Source organism: Lithobates pipiens, unplaced genomic scaffold (assembly GCF_037356315.1).
Source record: "Lithobates pipiens isolate NorthernLeopardFrog02 unplaced genomic scaffold, aLitPip1_a1.2 Scaffold_19, whole genome shotgun sequence".
NCBI lineage: Eukaryota > Metazoa > Chordata > Amphibia > Anura > Ranidae > Lithobates > Lithobates pipiens.
This window is the reverse complement of record NW_027507764.1, coordinates 100,239,247-100,255,983: the sequence shown is the minus strand read 5'-3', so window position 1 is coordinate 100,255,983 and position 16,737 is coordinate 100,239,247. Positions and strand designations below refer to the sequence as shown.

Below are 16,737 nucleotides of genomic sequence, written 5' to 3'. Positions count from 1 at the left end.
GATGTCCGCCCCAACCATCCCTTCATGCCTTGATTGAATATTCTACTGCAGCTGTTACTCCCCCTTTGGTAAAGTGGTTGTAAAGTAATATCTATGATGTACTTTGTTTTAGGAACATAGTGTGTGTTTTTCTTATTTTTTTTATTATAATGCTAAATAGCTTCTTTGCCCAGGGCTGTTGTGTAGTCACATATCCTCCCTCTGGTAGCCTGCATACATCCGAAGGGAATCTCAGCCCCTCCCACCGTACTCCCTTAGATCAGGAAGGAGAGCAGAGGGTGGGCATGTGACCACACAGTAGAGCTGGGTCAAGAAGGTATTTAGCATTATAGTTTAAAGAAAACACACACTTTAATATTTTCCTCAAACAGAGATGATAAAAGAATATAAAGGATGTGACTTTACAACCACTTTAAACCAAAATACCCCCTGTGCCTATGGGAATACCAGTCACTGAAACAGGATTGAATTTCCGCAACATACAGGGATATACAATGTAATACTGACATATAATCACACACATAGGTTGGACTTGATGGACTTTGTGTATTTTTCAACCTCACCTATGTAATTGTTCTGCTGTCTCTTCTATACTTCTTTAAGCAGTTGGTGGCCGAGGCCTGCCCTCACCAATGCACCTTTGTAGAGAATTGCTTTATTATTTCATCCGTTTCAGAATATCTGGGTAGGATGTCTCCAAATTAGATGACTAACAAACAGTAACAATGTCTTCTTCTTCCTAACAGGATAACACCCTCTGTAGTGTACGTAATTTTATGCATAGAGCCTCAGACTGGCCAGTGGCTCTATAAATGATGCTTTTATATTGCATGTCATCTATCTTGTGTTCAGTTTTGCATGTGTGCTGAGTCTAACTAAAGCATGAGCAAAAGTACAAATCAGTCTTAACTGCTACTTCCCCGCTAATAACAAGCTAGTAACTATTCCCTCGCTCAGTTGGTGCAGACTAATACAGTATTTCCTGCATAATGCACGGTAAGGATAGTACTGGCAGAGCTAGCCACAGACATTAGATAGCGGTCTGACTTGGGGGTATGTTACAGCCACCACCCTTCTGCTAACAAACACACTTGTATAGATCGAGTAGAAAGGTTTACGCAATAGCAAGGGATGGGGGGAAACTTCAAAGCAAATTGATAAAGATCTGCTAAAAAAACCTCTAACATCCAATCAAGTGTTGCCAGGGGGAAGAAATGGTAGTGCTGTCTGCTGGTATCCCGAACAATATTCACCCGATCTAATAGATCATCTTACTTCAGTGAGAATGTATTGTTTTGGTAATAGAGTAATTAATAGGTTGAATTATATAAGTAAAGTTATACACATGTCTGAAGCAGAACAATCTTGGCTATCCATAGAAACCAAAAGATTTGAAAATTCAAGGCATACATTTCAGGAATTGAGAAGAGATTGTTGGTGGCCCAGTGCAGATGGCAGAATATATCATTTGAACTGCTGCCCCTACTAGGTGTGCCACCTAAGTGGAATATAAAGTTAATTGGATTGAACCAGTAGGTGTGGCGCTGTTCTAAAGCAGAACAATTTTGCCTATCCATAGAAACCCAAAAATTTGAAAATTCAAGGCATACATTTCAGGAATTCAGGAGAGATTGTTGGTGGTCCCGTGCAGATAGCGGAATATATAATTTGAACTGCTGCCCCTACTAGGTGTGCCACCTAAGTGGAATATAGAGTTAATTGGATTGAAACAGTAGGTGTGGCGCTGTTCTAAAGAGACAATCCTATACCAGGGATCTGAGTGTTCAAATGACGCACTCTAACCAGTGACTTGTATATAAAACTGTACCATCTAATGTGCAACGTAGAGACAGTTAAAAAAGAAGTGCGGGAAAAAAAAAAGCAAACATTCATACTCATATTCACCAATCCGATGCTGCAACTGTCCTCTGCTGGATCTAAGCCCAAGAACTGACAAATCACATGATCGCTGATCACTCATTTCTCGGTCTTCACTGAGCAGAGTGGTGGCTGTTAGTCATTGGCTGGCTCGGGTTCATTAAAGTCAGAATCCCTCAGGGTCTGGACTGGCTGAGCGACATCAGCGGACTTTATTCTGCTGTTGGCTGAATATGGATCACAGCAGTGAAGAACTAAGTGCGCTCCTGTGACCCACATGAGCAGCAGAGCGTTGACCCTACTTCTCCTTTATTTGTCTATAAAAAAGAAGACACTTGTAACTGTTTGATAAATTCTCTGTATCACTTGAACAGTATGACAGTTAACAAGTGAAGAGAACACAAAGTTCTGTCTGTTTGTCAGTAGTCTGGAAAATAAAATGGTCCTTGTCAGGCCTCATGCACACGAGACGCAGTTAAACGCGCGTTCAGATGCAGTTGGACAGTTTTTTCAACTGCACCTGAACTCATTCAATGTTATCCTATGTGTCCATGCACACAGTCTCGTTTTTTTCCGTTTATATGCAGTTGCGTTTAATCTCGTTTTTCCAGAAGCAAAAAAATGCGTTCAGAGACAAAAATTTCTGCGTTTCAGACGCAAAACGCGGTAAAACGCGGCAAAACGCCGCTACCGCGTTTAGCCGCGTTTGCGTTTATATGCGTTTTTAAAGGTGACCTTTTTTTTTTACATTAAAAATCTCAAAAATGATTGCAAATGATGAAAAACCATTAGAAAAATATTTTAAACAATTGCAATTGCAAGTGGACAATCCACAACTTGTGGCAAGTGACGTGGCAAGTGGACAATCCACAACTTGTGGCAAGTGACATGGCAGGTGGCAAGTGATGTGGCAAGTGGACAATCCACAACTTGTGGCAAGTGATGTGGCAGGTGAAGTGGCAAGTGACGTGGAAAGTGGACAATAGACAACTTGTGGCAGGTGACGTGGCAAGTGACCTGGCAGGTGACGCGGCAAGTGACTTGGCAGGTGACGTGGCAAGTGGAAAATCAACAACTTGTGGCAGGTGACTGGCATGTGACGTGGCAAGTGGACAATAGACAACTTGTGGCAGGTGACGTGGCAAGTGACCTGGCAGGTGACGCGGCAAGTGACTTGGCAGGTGACGTGGCAAGTGGAAAATCAACAACTTGTGGCAGGTGACTGGCATGTGACGTGGCAAGTGGACAATCCATAACTTGTGGCAGGTGACGTGGCAAGTGACGTGGCAAGTGGACAATCCACTTGTGGCAGGGGACGTGGCAAGTGACGTGGCAAGTGGACAATCCACTTGTGGCAGGTGATGTGGCAAGTGACGTGGCGAGTGGACAATCCACAACTTGTGTCAGGTGACGTGGCAAGTGGACAATCCACAACTTGTGGCAGGTGATGTGGCAAGTGATGTGGCAAGTGGACAATCCACTTGTGGCAGGGGATGTGGCAAGTGACGTGGCGAGTGGACAATCCACAACTTGTGTCAGGTGACGTGGCAAGTGGACAATCCACAACTTGTGGCAGGTGATGTGGCAAGTGATGTGGCAAGTGGACAATCCACTTGTGGCAGGTGACGTGGCAGGGGACGTGGCAAGGGACGTGGCAAGTGGACAATCCACAACTTGTGGCAGGTGATGTGGCTGGTGACGTGGCAAGTGGACAATCCACATCTTGTGGCAGGTGACGTGGCAGGTGACGTGGAAAGTGGTGTGGCAAGTGGACAATCCACAACTTGTGGCAGGTGATGTGGCTGGTGACGTGGTAAGTGGACAATCCACAACTTGTGGCAGATGGCATGGCAGGTGACGTGGAAAGTGGACAATCCACATCTTGTGGCAAGTGATGTGGCAGCTGACGTGGCAAGTAACGTGGCAGCTGACGTGGCAAGTGACATGGCAAGTGGACAATCCACATCTCGTGGCAAGTGACGTGGCAGGTGATGTGGCAAGTGACGTGGCATGTGGACAATCCACAACTTGTGGCAGGTGACGTGGCAGGTGATGTGGCAAGTGACGTGGCAGCTGACGTGGCAAGTGGACAATCCAAAACTTGTGGCAGGTGACATGGCAAGTGACGTGGCAAGTGATGTGGCAAGTGGACAATCCACAGCTTGTGGCAAGTGACGTGGCAAGTGGACAATCCACAACTTGTGGCAGGTTACGTGGCAGGTGACGTGGCAAGTGAACAATCCACAACTTGTGGCAGGTGACGTGGCAAGTGACGTGGCAGGTGAAGTGGCAAGTGACGCGGCAAGTAGACAATCCACAACTTGTGGCAGGTGATGTGGCAAGTGACGTGGCAGGTGATGTGGCAAGTCACGTGGCAAGTGGACAATCCACAACTTGTGGCAGGTGATGTGGCTGGTGACGTGGCAAGTGGACAATCCACAGCTTGTGGCAGGTGGCATGGCAGATGACGTGGAAAGTGGACAATCCACATCTCGTGGCAAGTGACGTGGCAGCTGACGTGGCAAGTGGACTATACAAAACTTGTGGCAGGTGACGTGGCAAGTGACGTGGCAGGTGACGTGGCAAGTGATGTGGCAAGTGGACAATCCACAGCTTGTGGCAAGTGACGTGGCAAGTGGACAATCCACAACTTGTGGCAGGTGACGTGGCAGGTGACGTGGCAGGTGAACAATCCACAACTTGTGGCAGGTGACGTGGCAAGTGACGTGGCAGGTGATGTGGCAAGTGACGCGGCAAGTACACAATCCGCAACTTGTGGCAGGTGATGTGGCTGGTGACGTGGCATGTGGAAAATCCACAGCTTGTGGCAGGTGGCATGGCAGATGACGTGGAAAGTGGACAATCCACATCTCGTGGCAAGTGACGTGGCAGGTGATGTGGCAAGTGACGTGGCAAGTGGACAATCCACAATTTGTGGCAGGTGACGTGGCAGGTGATGTGGCAAGTGGACAATCCCCAACTTGTGGCAAGTGACGTGGCAAGTGGACAATCCACAACTTGTGGCAGGTGCCGTGGCAAGTGACACAGCAAATGCAAGTGTACAACTGCTCTCTATGCTGCTGCTGCTCACTCTGATCAAAATAGCAGAAATAGTTAAAAAAAATGCTTTGAGAGCTTGGGGAGGGTCTACATGATGTTATCTTTATAAACGCGTTTAAACGCAAACGCGTCTAAACGCGTCTAAACGCTGCATGCAAACGCGGCAAAACGCGCGTTTCTAAACGCGCGTTTCAGCTTTTTTTTAACAGAGGTTTCATCTGCGTCTCGTGTGCATGAGGCCTCAGAGAGAAAGACCAGTACTGTGGAGGAAGGGAGCTCAGGCGGATAAATATTGGGTGTTTGGCATTAATTACGGTGATAGTGGGATAATTCTTTAAGATCCATTGGAAACTTTGCAAATACCATATCCGGATCAATAGCAAGGTTCCATTATATACATTCTTTAATAATTATGGCATTATGCATCATTTACAAAGATGCTATCACAGAGATCTCAATTAGGACGGCTAAAAGACGGAGAAAAGACTATATAAAAAGGATAACAGTAAAACACAAGAATGTGGCATGCCATAAAGTGTCCAGTAAGTGTGACCATTTACCTGGCCTCCCTATAATGCAATTATCTCCTTTTTAGTAAATGTTAAACTGTAATTTAGATTATAAGATTGAGAATGTTGCAATGTTATATTTTATTAGATGTAGTAATATCTATTACATTTACTTAACCATAAATACTGTAACTGCCATAAAAAAATAAATATAAAAAATGTTTATAATATATATATATATATATATATATATATATATATATATATATATATATATATATATATATATATATGAATGCTCAACGTATTTTCCTGGTAAAAAAATAAAATATTGGTTAATAAAGTATAAATATAAAACAACACTGTCAGCACATCATGTGATAACATTAGAAGACATTAGACAGTGTATCTCATGCTGATTTTTTTTTTAAACATTTTGGATAGGCTAGGGGTTATAAAAAAAACCCTGTGGGTTTTTTTTTTTTTTTTCTTGCCCTCTGTGTGCTGTTGGCGAGATTTTTCTTTATTTCCTGTCCCCGAGACACCACAGAAAGTGAGAGAAAATCTCTAGAAAGTGAATGAAAATGCCCTCTTAGACAGATCTGCATTGGGACATCCATCTTTTAAAGAACAAACCTAATAGTACGGCAGCAGTATATTATCATATGATAAGGGCTTCAATCTCTCTAGTTATAGTCAGTTTTTAGACAGCAGTCACACAATACAAATCCACTTTAAATTATTCTAAAACCTATCTGTGTACTATAATGCTAGCACATGCTTTGAATTTCTTCCAATGCGTAGGTTTGCTGTGTTTAATTTGATTTCCCTGCTGGATGCTTTGCTTGTCTGCTGTGGTCTTGCTGTTCTGTGTTTATATCTTGCGGTTTGTTCTTTCCAGAGTAACTTTAATGTGGCTGTCCTGAACGTGGGGGCTCCGGCCGCAGGAATGAATGCTGCTGTGCGCTCTGCAGTAAGAGTGGGCATTACTGAAGGACACAAGATGTTTGCAGTCAGTGACGGCTTTGAAGGATTTGCCAAGGGTCAAGTGAGTTAACTGAAGTTTCACTTTACAAATAAACTCAAACTACTGAAGAGATAATCAGGCCTGTATTATTATTTATATTCTGTCTATTCAAGTATTCTTGTCTTTCATTTACTCTGAAAACATTTTGCAAACTGTTATATACAGTAGTAAAAGTAAGGGGTAGTAAGTAGTAAAGGGTGCAGGGGTGCCGCTCTTCTAATCCATGCGCTTGTGCCCTAATCTACATGCAGGGAGCCGGACGCATAGATTTAAATGTTTTTTTTTTTTTGGAAGCACATGATTAGAGCCTGAGGCTCTAATTGGCTTAAAAAAGGGTTGGCTTGGGGCACAGTGCCCTGAGCCCACCCAGTTGTGTGACAATAATGAATGAATTAACATTGCATAGGGGTAAGTGCGGGGCTGGTGGGCAGACGAGTGAGTGACAGAAGGGGGGGTGGGGTGGGGGGATCAACCGACCAAGCGACGTGGAGCACCAGGCGCTACTGAATGGGGTATATGGCGCAATAAGCGTTGTGTGTACATAAATGTCTTTGCAGAACAGCAAAAAGTTCATAAAGCCCAATCGCACCGTTCAGGTTAACTTTCTGCTGATCTCAATGCACCAGATGCAGCACCTCTGAAGAGACTGAAATATCTCAAGGCAAACAGATATTAAAAACAGCAGGGCAGAATCTGAGTGTAGTATATTAACAGATTTATTGTAGTGAAATGACAACTTACATGTTAACAGTTAAAATCAGGCTCACCGCATAGTAAGGGCTTCTAAAGATCAGTCTCACATCAACCTGAAATCTCAGACCAGGATAGTAACAGTGGGTGGATGGATGCAGGACTAAGAGGGGGCGCACCAAATTGTGAGACTGACTATCGGAAGCCCTTACTATGTGATGAGCCTAATTTGAACTGTTACAATGTGAGTTGCCATTTGTCTTTTCACCACAATAAATCTTTCAATATACTACACTCAGATTGCACCCTTCTGTTCTTATTTTGCAAACTGGACCAATATCATATAGTATACATATTTATATGTATATATATTTTAATAAAGAAAGGGCGTACATCATTAGTCACAATGAAAAATGAAAAGAAAATATTAGAATGTTGAGCTGAATATGTTGGATAACTATCACTCAATTGCAGCTACTTTCACACTCAGATCGCCCAAGCATTAGCTGGCGCTGTGCGGGCGCAGCGGGGTGCTTTTAACCCCAAAGAAGGGGTTAAATGTGCTGCTGCCAAAGTGATTTGCAGGCGCTTCAGCAGCGCTGCCCATTGGTTTCAGTGGCAAGGGCGGTTTAGGATCTCCCGCACTACTCCAAAGCCGCTGCTTGCAGAACTTTTTTTTCTGTCCTGCAAGTGGACCCGGGCTTTCACACGGTAGGCTTGAGAGGCGCTTTTCTTGTGATTTTTCAGTCGCTATTTTTAGAGCTAAGACGCCTGAAAAGCGCCTCATGTGAAAGTAGCCAAAACCCTGGCAAAGTACTTTGATAGTACGCTGTATGCCCAGCTCTTCCTAATATTTGAGTATTGGGTGATCGCACTCCACTCTTATAATGCATTGGATCTCTGCATATTTTTGCAGGGTAATATAAAACAAAGTATAAAAAGTCACCACACTCTTGTTTCTGCAGGTGAAAGAGATAAAATGGGGAGATGTTGGTGGCTGGACTGGTCAAGGTGGATCTCTTTTAGGAACCAAAAGGTAAGTTTATCTTAGTAAAGTAGATTCAGTAAACTACATATTTAATTGGTTAATCACATCAGGCATAAAAATGAATCTCAATCTGAAGGTATCAATTACTGTATTTATCGGCGTATAACGCATACATTCATTTTAAGAAGAAAGTTTCAGGAAAAAAATAATTCAATTTTAAATAAAGAACTTTGAAGCAAAATAAGGGTCAGTGCCCATCTGCAGCCTCACCATTGTCATTAATGCAGCCTGATCAATGCCCATCTACAACCTCACAAGTGCCATGAATGCAGCCTCATCAGTCAACATCAGTGCATCTTCACCATTGCCATCAATGCAGCAGCCTCACCATTGCCATCAATGCAGCAGCCTCACCATTGCCATCAATGCAGCAGCCTCACCATTGCCATCAATGCAGCCTGATCGATACCCATCTGCAGCCTAGAGGGGACAGAGAGGGGGGCAGAACGAGTTCCGGCATACATAGAGTGAGAATCTCCTATGATAGACAGAACGGTGGTCCAATGGCGGCCCTGTAGACGGGACTTCTTATTTCAGAGGCCACCAAGTAAACAGGAGATTCTCACTGTATGTAATCTGACGGCGCTCAACCTACCCGCCCCCCGTCCCCTCCGAGGCAGCTAAAATTGAAGTATCGGTGTAGAACACGCACACGCTATATGCACCTAATTTTCAGGGTGCGTGTTATACGCCAATAAATACAGTATATGGCCTACATAGATGGCCTAAATTTCTTTTATAGCTGCTAGAATCTTCTGTTTTCGCAGCTTTTCAACCTTCTCAACTCACATTCATGGTAATGGTACTTATCCATCTGATGAGGGACTATAGAAAAAATTGGTTGGTCACCTCTTCTCCCCTAGGCTGTATTTGAACAGTGAAGGAGCAACAGAACATTGGGTCAGGCTATCCTTGTGCTGTTCCTGCCTGTGAGCATGTTCAGTATAAGGCAGACCATACCTCAACCCAGTGTCTCTCAAATCCAGTCCTCAAGGCGCCACAACAGGTCATGTTTTCAGGATTTCCCTTATTTTGTACAGGTGATTTGATCAGCTTCACTGCCTTAGTAATTACCACAGCCATTTCTTTTAAGGGAAATCCTGAAAACCTGTCCTGGTGGGGTGCCTTGAGGACTGGAGTTGAGAAACATTGCCTTAACCATTCGCTCTATTTCTCCATCAACACAGTCGGTGTTAATAGAATCCCTCCTATTGCACTAATGTCTTTAGACAGTGGGAGGTTTCCCAGCCTTCAGAATACAATGATCACTGCTTGTGGCTATAGCTGACAGGCTGGTTGTAGTACTGAAGTCGATCCATTAAAAAGCACACTCCATTATTACTGTGTTACAATTGACTATAGTGTAATGCACATTTCTCAAAGTGGAAGTAAACTCCCCTATCGTTTTCAGCCAAGGAAGCTGCCATCTTTGCCTCTGTTTAATCTTCAACTGCTATGGTGGTGCACATGTGATTCGTTATGACACCAGCCATTGGATGGTTTGATAGTTTGGCTGAGAGCACAGCCAATGGCAGCTAGCATTCCCGTCATGCCTTTTTTTTTTAACTGTCTAAATCCATGGGTTTACTTCCACTTTAAGAGCCGATCTGTGAAGCCAATTTTTAATTAAAGCACTGTAATGTACCATAATGCAACACAATAATGTGAAAAAACCCCATAGCTCTATATTGGAAGATCTACACCGAACAGCCATAACTTTATGACCAATGAGAAGTAATGTGAATAACATTGATTACCTCCTTACAATGGTATCTGAAAGTCAATGGGATATAATATGCAGGAAGGAAAAAAGGTTGTCCCCAAAGTTGATGTATTGAAAGCAGAAGAAAATGGGCATATGGGCATTGCAGCTTGTTGTATATGGGACTGCATAGCTGCAGACCAGTCACGGTGCCCATGCTGACCCATGTCCACAGCCAAAGGTGTCTACAGTGCATACATGAGCATCCGAACACTGGACAATGGGGCAATGGAAGAATATGGCCTGGTCCAATGAATCACATTTTCTTTCACATGAAGATGGCCAGATGCATGTGCGTCACTTGGGGAAGAGATAGCACCAAGATGTAGTATGGGAAGAAGGCAGTGTGATACTTTGGACAATCTATCTAAACATTGTTGCTGACCAAGTACACCCCTTCATGGAAACTGTTGTCCCTGATGGCATTGGCCTCTTTTAGCAGGATAATGCACAACAATGAGTTTGAGGTTTTGACTTGGCCTCCAAATTCTCCAGATATGTGCTGGAAAAAACAAGTCCATGAAGGCCCCACCTCGCAACTTACAGGATCTGCTACTGACAGCTTATTGCCAGATACCACAGCATACCTTCAGTGGTCTAGTGGAGGCCATGCCTCAACAGGTCATTTTGGTGGCAGAAAGAGGACATACCCAATATTAGGTGGGTGGTCATAAAGTTATAGCTAATCAATGCATTCCTGCAGTTTGGGTGGTGTGAATATACATTGTAGCACTGTTGCAACACATTGGTGTATATAGGCTGTTATAGATAGTACCGCTAGCTGTAGAGCCTCAACTGCCTACCCAGAATTCCAAACCATGTCTGTCTGGATATTTTAGCAAATAATGTATTTTTTTTATTTTTTTCAGAACTCTTCCTGCTAAATATTTTGACCAAATCGCTGAACAGATACGTTCTAATAGCATCAATGCTCTGCTTGTCATTGGAGGGTTTGAGGTAAATATCTGATCTCTTGTATTACGCTCGTGCTTGTCCACCTCTTTAGTAACATGTTTAATGTTATAGTCTATAATGATAGCTTGTCATAGTCGGTCTCATCTGTAATTTATTTTGGTGACCCAAATTCATAGTCATACGGAAGTTCCTAAAGTGTCCCTGGCACAACAGAGCTGTCACCTCCATGTCTACACATATTGAACCCACCAGTACCACCCTGATAGCCCCATAACTCTGTGTGATTTACTATTGGTCAGGAGCTTGGACCCGCCCTTTTCTGTGCCTCACTACTAGTCTGTCACTGTAATTGGCTCCCTTACATGGGTGCAAGGGGGTGGGGTCAGGATATTGGGGGCACCCCGGGACTCAGACCCCTGGATGGTACCTGCTCTGCTCTACCGGTGCTGCTTTATGAACTTTCATTTGACTTTACATTCACGTTAAAGGCATACAACTCATTTAATTGCATTTATTTTTAAGGTAAATCAGTCATGAAAAAAATATAGGCTTCCATTATTAGGCTTATTTTGAAATGCTAGTTATATAGACTACTGCTGATTTTGGAGGCCAGAATCAATTTAAAAGTCTCAGCCGGGTTCACACAAGCGTGTGCAGAATTCCGGATGTGATTCACACAGGAATCGCACTGCACATGCAATGTCTGTGTAGTTAGATTTTCAGCTCCCTCCTCACTGGCTGTGATTGATAGCCAATGGCTCACGTTGCCGTGTTTAAGCCAATGAGGAGGGAGAGCGGAGAGAGACGCTACTCTCGTGCACATCACTGAATCGAGTAGATGAGTACCTACTTGTAAAAATGAGAGAAGTGAGTCTCTTGCTGAGTTAACTAATATATGATAGACATAGTCCTTCATTTTTTTTTTCTGTGTACTGAGTCTCTGACACGTAACAAGTACAGTACAGTGGAACCTTGGTTTACGAGTAACGCGATTAATGGGCGTTTTGAAAAACAAGCAACTTTTTTTTTTTTTATTCTGACTCAACTTTTGAGTGTTGTCTCGCAAAACAAGCAGAATTCAAGCTAATGGGGTGTGCAGTACTGCATTTGGCCAGAGGTGCGGGGCGCCGGTGACACTCAGAATGGTTTGGAGCCGTTCGGAAATACTCGGAAACACTTGGAAATACTCCATTCCCAAGCCTTTCCGAGTTCAGCCGAGCTGTCCCCGAGTATTTCCGAGGCACTCAGGCGCCCCCCACCTCAGGCTACATGCGGTATTGCATGCAATAGAAGTCAATGCGGCACTAATTATCTTTGTTTCCATTGACTTCTATGGGGAAACACACTTTGATATGCGAGTGCTTTGGATCACAAGCATTAACGGATTATGAAACGGATTATGCTTGTAATCCAAGGTTCCACTGTATGTAGTTTAAGCCTGGTACAAACTGGCTGAATATGGAATAGGAACCGGCTGCCATTCGGCTTGTGTGTACAGCAGCTTGTCTGACAGAAGCTGGTCCAAGGACTGGAGTTTATGAAGCAGACATGCTGGAAAACAACATACGATCAGCGGTGGTAGCCAGTGGCTGAGAGCACTGATCACTGTGTTCTGATGGATGGGGCAGTCCCCCTCTCAGGACACACAAGGTCAGTGGGGGAGATCGCTGTACTAACATCACTTGTGTTAGTACAACAATCTCCCATTTTTTTCTTTTGTTCAGCCCTCTGTGTTGAATGAAGAAAAACTCCCCATGTCTCCCTGGCATTAGCATAGTCAGATAAAGTCAGATGTCCTTATCTTTATATCTGCATACCTGCTCTAGGTTAGCTCTGCAGCTAGTAACAGTTAGTGAACTAGTATTTTCAGAATGACAGCTCAGCAATGGCAGTCAAAATATTTTCTCAGTCACTACAAGGTCACTTTTACTCAATAGCTCACCTGTAGAGGAAGGGGGAGATTTGCTATAACTGGTGCACTCAGAATCTGGTGCAGCTGTGCATGGTAACCAATCAGCTTCTAACTTCAGCTTGTTCAATTAAGCTTTGGCAATAAAATCTGGAAGCTGATTGGTTTCTATGCAGATCTGCATCAGATTTTGCACTCTCTAGCTTTAGTAAATCTCCCCCAAATTGTGGATGGCCTGTGTATCGAAAAGTTGCGGTGTCACTGCTCCCCAGTGGATGCAAGTGTTCTACATTGACGGTTTTGTAGATGACTTGCTTTCCAGCCAGGCTTTGTTGCATGGACACAGCCACTGCTCCCAATTAGACATTTGCGCGGGTAACGGATACATGGCTGTAAACACACAGGGGTTGATTTACTAAAGGCAATTAGACTGCAGTTGCCCCAGAGATTAGTAAATGAGGTAAAGCTTTCCTTCGCAAAGAATACCTAATCACATGCAAGGAAAATAAAAAAAATAAAAAATAATTTTGCCTGCACATGGTTGGATGATGAAAGTCAGCAGAGCTTTACCTCATTTACGAAGTCTATTTGCATTTAGTAAATCAATCCCACACTGTCTGCATTCCTGCATGGATGTCAGATTGGGAGCAGCGGCTGTATCTGTGCAGCCGCTGCATCCCAATTGACATCAATGGGACTGCCTGCGCAGAGATGCACTGAACACATGTGCATTATTGTGCAGGTAAACACGGCCCTCATATGGGGGACACAATGGGGGTTATTTACTAAAGGAAAATCCACTTTGCACTACAAGCGCACTTGGAAGTAAAGTCGCTGTAGATCTGAGGGGGACATGCAAGGAAAATAAAAATCAGCATTTTAGCTTGCACATGATTGGATGATAAAATCAGCAGAGCTTCAACTCATTTCAGATCTACTCCTTAGATTTAGGAGTGACTGCACTTCCAAGTGCACTTTCAGTGCAAAGTGGAGTTGCCTTTCGTAAATAACCTCCATTGATACTCCGTTTGTGAACCAGTAGTATTGTCAGTGGATGGAGAGCTGAGATATGGCTCCTTTTAAATATATGGGCCTTTGGAAAGGTATGTATATCCACACTTTCATTTGGAAAGTATGGGATTGATTTACTAAAACAGGTGAGTGCAAAATCTTGTGCAGTTGTGCATGGTAGCCAATCAGCTTCTAACTTCAGCTTATTCAATTAAGCTTTGACAAAGTAACCTGGAAGCTGATTGGTTTATATGCAGAGCTGCACCAGATTTTGCCTCTCCAGTTTTAGTAAATCAACCCCAATGTGTCCTGAATATCAGAAACTATATGACTGCGGATAATAGTATACAACATATCATACCTTCTACATATTGGTCATTAATATAAGTCATTATAATAATAAAAATGATTTTCTAACATAATATCAATTTATGATGTTTTTAATTATTCTCTCATTTAGAAGCTTATGACTTTATTATTCACCTTTTTTTTTCTGAATACAAATTTTACAAGTTTATCTGTTTAAACCCATTTGATTTATGTTGTGTTTACATTATGTGATTGTTTAATTATTTTTTTTGTTTTTAGATTGCCTTTTATTTTAGTATGTGTAGTGGTTCCTTTGCCAGTCTATCTGTGTGTTGTGGTAGTTATGGCTCTCCCCATGGCTTCATTAAGATCTTGTTCCATCCATACAACGACTGTTGTGTCTTCTTTTTCCTTCCTACACCATGCCTGTGCATTCCAGGCCTACCTGGGACTGATGGAGCTGACTGTTGCCCGAGGGAAATACGATGAGTTCTGTATTCCTATGGTTATGGTGCCCGCCACTGTCTCCAACAATGTCCCCGGTTCAGATTTCAGCATTGGCGCAGATACTGCTCTGAACACTATAACGGATGTAAGTTTAATCAGACTAGCTTGAGTGCACCTAATTCACAAATCGCTAAGATCTCGTCACTGTGCTCTTTATTTATCAGAGCGAACCAACCAGATCTTCATACATACAATTCAAGCTGATATATTCAGAAACAAAGATCTACAGTCCTTTTAACTGCCTTTATTCTGGACTAAAATCTAAATTTTATCAGCTTTCCCAGCTATCTTCTGTGAACTACAAAGACCCTTCCCCTATGTGATGGAGATAAGGAGAGGGGGAGGTGTCTGCAGTCCAAATCAGGAGAGCATCCTAGAGTGACAACACTGTTCCTCTGTGGATACCATAGTGTTGTCGTCCAATGAAAAGAAGTGTGTTACACTTTAAAGTATAAATACAATTTTTTTTTTTGTGTTGGATGGAGTGGAGAGGGATTAGAACACCTGTAAATTTTTATTGCTGTCTGTGCCCCCTGGGGGAAAATTTACCTTCTTTATTTATCCTGTTTACCATTATCATGGAAAATTAAAGTAAAAGAACATTTTTGGTTATCCCCAGAGAAGTAATAGAGGGAAAATCTTTCAATAGGGACACTAGTTCTGGTGAGCTGGGGGTCCCCGAGGATTTCTCCTAATTGGCAGGGATTTCCTCTGACTTCCTGTTTTGCTATGGGACAGGAAGTGAAGGAAAATCTCTGCAATGGGACACAGATGGGGAAAAATAAGCAGGTTATAACCCTCCCTTACCTAAAATAAAAAATATATATTTGCCTATAGTTCTACTTTAATAATACATGAATCCTTTAGTTAACTCAGTTAAAACATACATCAGTTGTTCAAGTGAAGACAATGAGGGCTGTGATTCTGTAGGGCTGATTTCTTTTCTACAAGCTCTGATAAATAAACACACAGATGACTGTCCATACAGGTAAGTACTTGCATGCTGCATGATGTCTATTGCTTATTCTATTTGCACTTTATTTAATCCACTCTTGCCTTCAATATTTTTCTGCTCATAGTCACTCCGTGTTGCCTGCTGCTTGTAGTGCTCGTCTTTAAATCTCTAGGCTGCTAGGCATTAGAAAGAACCTTAACTTGCTCATTAGTGCAACATACTTAACGGCTGAATGGTTGTCATGTCTTTGTTATGTTAGTGAATGCTGCCAACCAACATTCCATCAGTTGTATCCCATAAAACCAGTTCTTTTACAAAGTAGAAGCAGCATCAACACCACCAGTGTGCAAAGGAAGTGCTCATTTCACATTGTGATGTAGAGCAGTGCTTGTCGAAACCATGAAATCACAGCACACAAAATAGTGCACAAGGGTACACAATAAGACCAACCTTCGAAGAGGAAAGGCCTGCATCTCTGAACCTCCCTGGGCACAAGGCTAGTGAAAGGGGCAAATCACTCTGGTCAACCTAGGCCAAACCCAGGTGGACCCCATTTCATAGGGACCCCCAAAGCTGGTCCTCCAAGGACTTGGCAAGGCTTGTACCAAAGAGGAAAAAGACCCGAAGGTAGAGCAGTCTTTAATGTGCCTGTGTGCTCTCCTATGTACTGCACACATCATAGACTGGGGGATAGACCTGCTTAGGTTTTTACTGCTGTCTGCATTCCCACTGGTAGATTTCCCCCCATTTCTCATATTGCATAGATAGATAGATTATTATGTTATATTTATACACAATTTATATAGCGCCAACAGTTTACACAGCACTTTACAATGTAGAGGGGAGACAGCACAATTACAGTACAGTTCATTACAGAAGGGACAGGAGGGACCTGCTTGTAGAGCTTACATTCTAAAGGGAGGAGGTGGTGGTACAAAAGGTAATAGATGTGGGGATTGATTTGATGGGGGTGGCTCGGGGACAGTTGGGTGGGTGTGGGATAGGCTTCCCTGAATAAGTGAGTTTTCAGGGATCTCCTAAAGGTGGACTGGGTAGGGGCTGATCGGATATACTGGGGCAGGGAGTTCCAGAGGATGGGAGAGGCTCTGGAGAAGTCCTGAAGGTGAGCATGAGAGGAGGTAACAAGGGAGCTAGAG

The 16,737-nt window shown here is 43.1% G+C and overlaps 1 protein-coding gene across 5 annotated transcripts in view; it reads left to right on the top strand.

The window, feature by feature from the left end:
* The window catches only part of PFKP (phosphofructokinase, platelet), a 126,581-nt gene that overhangs the window by 83,552 nt on the left and 26,292 nt on the right, over positions 1–16,737 (top strand). For 2 of the 5 annotated variants that reach the window (XM_077491115.1, XM_077491113.1), the window contains exons 13-16: positions 6,349–6,495; positions 8,130–8,200; positions 10,844–10,931; positions 14,558–14,710. In XM_077491115.1, coding sequence (XP_077347241.1) covers positions 6,349–6,495; positions 8,130–8,200; positions 10,844–10,931; positions 14,558–14,710 — 459 coding nt within the window. Of the gene's footprint in view, positions 1–746; positions 765–6,348; positions 6,496–8,129; positions 8,201–10,843; positions 10,932–14,557; positions 14,711–16,737 lie in introns of all 5 variants that reach the window. The other 3 variants (XM_077491111.1, XM_077491112.1, XM_077491114.1) reach the window with 3 other exon arrangements.